Source organism: Rhineura floridana, chromosome 4 (genome assembly GCF_030035675.1).
Source record: "Rhineura floridana isolate rRhiFlo1 chromosome 4, rRhiFlo1.hap2, whole genome shotgun sequence".
In the NCBI taxonomy this organism is placed as follows: Eukaryota; Metazoa; Chordata; class Lepidosauria; order Squamata; family Rhineuridae; genus Rhineura; species Rhineura floridana.
In genome coordinates, this window is record NC_084483.1 from 9,309,853 (window position 1) to 9,315,852 (window position 6,000).

General features: G+C 43.4%; 1 protein-coding gene across 8 annotated transcripts in view; it reads left to right on the plus strand.

Annotated features, from left to right (window-relative positions):
* LOC133382848 (phosphatidylinositol 3,4,5-trisphosphate 3-phosphatase TPTE2-like) overlaps positions 1-4,218 on the plus strand; it is a 39,529-nt gene extending 35,311 nt beyond the window's left edge. For 6 of the 8 annotated variants that reach the window (XM_061622395.1, XM_061622390.1, XM_061622387.1 and 3 more), the window contains exon 19: positions 3,907-4,218. In XM_061622395.1, coding sequence (XP_061478379.1) covers positions 3,907-4,009 — 103 coding nt within the window. In that variant the 3' untranslated portion in view covers positions 4,010-4,218. The remainder of the gene's footprint in view (positions 1-3,906) is intronic. The other 2 variants (XM_061622392.1, XM_061622393.1) reach the window with 1 other exon arrangement.
* The last annotated feature ends 1,782 nt before the right edge of the window (positions 4,219-6,000 follow it).

Sequence of the window (6,000 nt, forward strand, 5' to 3'; positions counted from 1 at the left end):
ACTTCCAAGGTAGCCTTCTCTAAAATGTACTGATTGCACATGCAGGGCTAGCTAGACAGGCACAGCTTTGTAGTCTCAACGCATGGATGAAATGATGGTGTTGGAAGGAGGGATTTGAATTTGTTAGGCACTGGGGAACATTTTGGGACAAGCTGGGCCTGTACAAAAGGGACATGCTCCACTTGAACTGGTATGGAACCAGACTGCTGGTGCTTAAAATAAAAAAAGGTGGCAGAGCAACTTTGAAACTGATTGAGGGGGTAAAGCCAGCGAGCTGAGGAGGGTCCAGTTCGGAACAAATCTCCCCCTGGGGTAAAGTCCAAAAAAATGAGAACTTAAATTGGGTAGGCCTAGAACTAGGCATTGTAAGTGCGGAGGCACAGGACGGCAGTTCAGACAGGCAAAAGTACCACAGGCCAAACCAAAAGTGCCAAAGACACTTGAAGAGAGACAGTGGTATACAAGTGTTTATACAGTAATGCTAGAAGTGTCTGAGCTAAGATGGGAAAATTCTTAGAGGATAGCTTTGATATAGTGAGCATAACAGAAACCTGGTGAGACAGAAAAATAGTGGGACATGGTTATCCCTGGATATAAACATCTCAGAAACATCCAAACTAGGAAATGTTGTAGTATTGGGTGACTTTAACTACCCTGACATAGACTGGCTACATAGGTGTTACTGTCATGACAAAGAAGCAAAATTTCTGGAAAACCTAAATGACTGTGCCCTAAAACAGATGGTCATGGAACTGAGCAGAGGGGTGGCGACCCTGGACTTAGTCTTAAGTGGCACTTAGGACTTGATGTGAGATGTGTCACTGAACCGATTGGGAGCAGTGACTGTAGTGCTATTAAACATACATATAAAAAATTGCCAAGAAAATCCAACACTGTTGCATTTGACTTCAAAAGAGGAAACTTCCAAAAATGAGAAGAATGGTAAAAAGAAAGTTGAAAGACAGAGTCAGGAGGGTCAAATCACTCCAAAATGCTTGGGAGTTGTTCAAAAACACAATATTAGAAGCTCAGTTGGAGTGTATACTGCAGATCAGGAGCCAAGAGGATGCCAGCATGGTTAATGAATTAAAGAAGCTATTAGAGGCAAGAAATCTTGCTTCAGAAATGGAAGTCTTGTCTGAATGAGGAAAATAAAAGGGAACATAAGCTCTGGCAAAAAAAAAAAGTAAGACTACAATAAGGGATGCTAAAAAAGAATTTGAGGAGCACATTACTAAGAACATAAAAACCACCAACAAAAACTTTAAATATATTCAGAGCAGGAGACCCATCTAGGGAGGTGATTGGACTCTTGGATGACAAGGGAGTCAAAAGTGTGCTTAAAGCAAGATAAGGTGACTGCAGAGAAGTTAAATGAATTCTTTGCATTAATCTTCACAGTGGAGGATGTAGGGCAGGTTCTTGTGCCTGAACTAACTTTTGCAGGAAGGGAGTCTGAGGAACAGAGGCAGATAGCGGTGACAAGAGGTGAAGTTCTAGGCTTAACAGGCAAAATAAAAACTGACAAATTGCTGGGTCCAAGTGGCATCCACCCAAGAGTTCTCAAAGAACTCAAACGTGAAATTGCTGACCTTTTAACAAAAAATATGTTAACTTGTCCCTCAGATCTGCCTTCATATCTGAGGACGGGAAAGTGGCCAATGTAACATCAATCTTTAAAAAGGAATGCAGGGGGATTCCGGAAATTACAGGCCAGTTAGCTTAATGTCTGCCCTAGGAAAACTGGTATAAAATATTATTAAAGATAAAATAACCAAGCATATAGAACAAGCCAACAAGCCTTGCTGAAGCAGAGCCAGCATGGCTTCTCCAAGGGTAAGTCTTATCTCATCAATTAATTGGAGTTATTTGAGAGTGTCAACAAGCATACAGAGGTGATCCAGTTGGCATAGTGTACTTGGAGTTCAAAAAAGCTTTTGACTAGGTTCCACGCCAGAGACTCCAGAGTAAGCTTAGCAGACATGGAATAAGAGGAAATAAAACAATAGGCCTCAGCAGAAGCTGAACTGTAGCCAACATGGATTTATGAAGAACAAATCCTGCCAAACTAATCTCATCTCATTTTTTGATTGGGTAACCTCCCTTGTAGACTGTGGGAATGCTGTGGACATAATATATCTCAGCTTCAGCAAAGCTTTTGACAAAGTGCCCCATGATATTCTGATTAGCAAGATAGCTAAATCTGGGCTGGATGGAACAACTATCAGGTGGATCCACAGTTGGCTACAGAATCGTACTCAAAGAGTGCTTATCAATAGTTCCTACTCAAACTGGACGGAAGTAACAAGTGGGGTACCACAGGGCTTGGTCCTGGGCCCAGTGCTCTTCAACATTTTTTTTTAACGACTTGGATGAGGAGGTACAGAGCATGCTTATCCAATTTGCAGATGATACAAAATTGGGGGGCATAGCTAATACCGTGGAAGATAGAAACAAAATTCAAAGGGACCTTGATAGGCTGGAGCATTGGGCTGAAAACAACAGAATGCAATTCAACAGGGATAAATGCAAAGTTCTTCACTTAGGAAAAAGAAACCAAATGCAGTTATAAGATGGGGGATACTTGGCTCAGCAGTACAACATGTGAGAAGGATCTTGGAATTGTCGTTGATCACAAGCTGAATATGAGCCAACAGTGTGATGTGGCTGCAAAAAAGGCAAAGGCTATATTAGGCTGTATTAACACAAGTATAGTTTCCAAATCGTGTGAAGTATTAGTTCCCCTCTATTCAGCACTGGTTAGGCCTCATCTTGAATACTGCATCTCTGCACTTCAAGAAGGATGCAGACAAACTGGAACAGGTTCAGAGGAGGGCAACAAGGATGATCAGGGGACTGGAAACAAACTGCTATGAGGAGAGACTGAAAGAACTGGGCATGTTTAGCCTGGAGAAAAGAAGACTGAGGGGAGATATGATAGCACTCTTCAAGTACATGAAAGGTTGTCACATAGAGGAGGGCCGGGATCTCTTCTCGATCGTCCCAGAGTGCAGGACACGGAATAATGGGCTCAAGTTTCAGGAAGCCAGATTTCGACTGGACATCAGGAAAAACTTCCTAACTGTTACAGCCATACGACAATGGAACCAATTACCTAGAAAGGTAGTGAATGCCTCCAGTGTCAGAGAGCCCAAGAGGCAGCTGGACAGCCATCTGTCGGGAATGCTTTGATTTGGATTCCTGCATTGAGCAGGGGGTTGGACTTGATGGCCTTGTAGGCCCCTTCCAACTCTACTATTCTATGAGAATGGAAAACAGTGCTGATTGTGATGAACAAGGGACAGGGCAGAAATAGCTGCCTTCTTGCATCCCTAGCTGCAGCTAGGCGCATCCAATGCTAGGCAAATGAGTGAGTCTAGATCCAAAAATACAAAATTGAGAAAAAGTCCCCAACAAATGGGTAGTGGCCATGTTTTTGTGCTAAAAATGGATTGTGTGGGGAAGCTGAAGATGGAGGCAATGTTTAAAAAGTACATGCTTCATTGTTCTGCCAATAGGAAGCTTGTAATTTGAAACCCCAGACTTATTTTGTGAAAAGATGGGCACAATAGCCTTATATATTGCTTCTGTATTGAATCAACATGCCAGGTGGTGAGGAACATGGGCGAACTCCACTCCATCACCTTCCACAAATTGGAAATGACTTCTGCAACCTTTCCGTGCATATAGTTCCCTGAGAGATGTAGAACCCCAGTTTCTCCAGTGTTCTAAATAAAGTTGTCCGGATACTAAATTGTGTGGGGAGCTCTACCCCCACCACCCTCACCACCACAGACTGATTAAACACAGAAGCAGAATGCCTGAATAGGATTTGTGACCTTCCCTGCATGTGGATTTACAAACTTTTCATTAAAGCAACATTACCCTTTTTCTCCCTTACCCCAGACTTTACATTCCTAGAAATGAAGTCGATAACCTACACAAGCCAAGGATGTGGAAGATGTTCAGAGAAAACTTTGCTGTAGAGCTGAACTTCATTGAACCATAACCAGGACTGAGCAGTGACAGTTTTAAATTGAGTACTATTCCATTTCCTCCCCAGGATCATGCGACTCTGCCACTGCCGTGGTATTGTCTTCTGAGACTCTTGTGTCTTTATGTATGTGGGGGTTGGAGCACATCAGAACTGAATATTGGACTGAGAGGTTGCCTAGTTATCGTGTGTGCTGCTTATGATGATTAAAATAATTAATTTTGCCAGTTGGTTTGTGTCCATGTGTGAGAAATGTGACGTTTTCCGTGTAGTTGTGCTTCAGTCTTTCCTCCCTGCTTCTCTCCCCACCCACCATTATCTCAGATGACTGGTCACAGTGCAAACTCTGTGGTAAATGCATGGTCTTATTCTGAGTGAAACCATTTGGCATTGCTTATGTCACCAACATCTGACGAAGTAGCCGTTTACAATTGGTCAGATTGGCCATTTATAACAGGGTTGGGGAACCTGTGGCCCAGCAGATATCGTTGGGCCTACAACTCCCATAATCCCTACCATTCACCATGATGGCTTGGGTTGGTGGGAGCTGTGAATCCAACATCTGGAGGGTCACATCCCTGACTTACAAAGGTTTCCAGTACTCTGTTCTACTGATATGGTATGGATGTTCTTAGAAACAGGAGGCTCAGGATAGACTGGAGATTCTCTTACTGCACTGATCACCTTACTACATAGTAGACTCCCTTATTGTACATGGCATTTGGTATTAGATGTTGCCCGGACTTGTTCTGGGTAACTTGCACAGAGGGTGAGTGCAGGCACTTGGCTAGAGGTATTTGATTTTTACTGATGGTACCTCTAAAACGGGCATGGTGGCCCTCCAGATGTTGTTGGCACTGCAACTCCCATCAAACAAGCCAGCATGGGCAGTGATCAAGAGTGATGTTGCTAGACTGTAAGCTCCCCATCCCTGATCTAATGGCACAGATAGATACAAGCCAGCCTTCCTTCCCACCCACCCCATTGCAATACTAGGGATGAATTAGGATGTTCTGCCCTATCCTCTAAGAGGCTCATGGAGCCTGTAAGATTCCTGAATTCTCTCCGGCTGTCCCTGCTGACCTGTATGACAACAAGTTTGAGGTTTTGACAGTGTTACAGCTAGGCAACACCTGGAGACTAAGGTGCCAAATTGCCTTCTGTCATTACTGTGTTCTGTTTCCAAGCTTGATGTGAATTTTTCACCTCTGGGCCCAGTCTTACAGTCATGGTACTGTCAGGATAAGCAGTAATGCCCTAGAGAGGCTTTAGCTGTGAGAAATGGTATTCTGTTACTGTTTCTGCTGGTAGTAGCCACAATGGTCTGTTGCAGCAAAAAAACAAAACCTCACCACCACCCCTCAGAATCGTATGGCACCTTTGTTCCAGAGCCACTTAGGAGACAATATTTCCTGCATCTAAGCTAAGACTATAATAATGTAAGTCTTTAAAGGTGCCATAAGACTTTTTTCCCCTTCTGGAAATGTCACTCAAAAATTATCTCTCCCCTTTCTCTAGGCCAGCCTTTCTCAACCAGTGTGCCTCCAGATGTTGTTGGACCGCAACTCCCATCAGCCTCAGCCAGCATTGCCAATGGTCAGGAAAGATGAGAAGTGTGGCCCAACATCTGGAGGCACACTGGTTGGGAAAGGCTGCTCTAGGCCCTGCATAATTGTATACACCTTTGTCATATCTTGCCTTTTCCCCCTAAACTAAAACGTACCTGAGGGGATACGTGGCTCTTACTTTAAGAAAAATTCTTTAAGAGAAGTGTGCACATGAAAAGATGGAACAAAGCTTCTCTGTGGCAAAAAAAACGACAGAAGTGAAGATAAGCTTGTGTACTTAATTATTTTCTTGGTTTTCAACTGGGGCTAGAGATTTATTTTAAATCTTTACCAGTAGCAGGGAAACAATGGCAGTGTAGTGGTATGCTGGGTTCTTGAATACAAAGCAGCCCATCACTCTCCCATCCAAATGCGTTAGCTACTTTGCAGTGTTGGTGA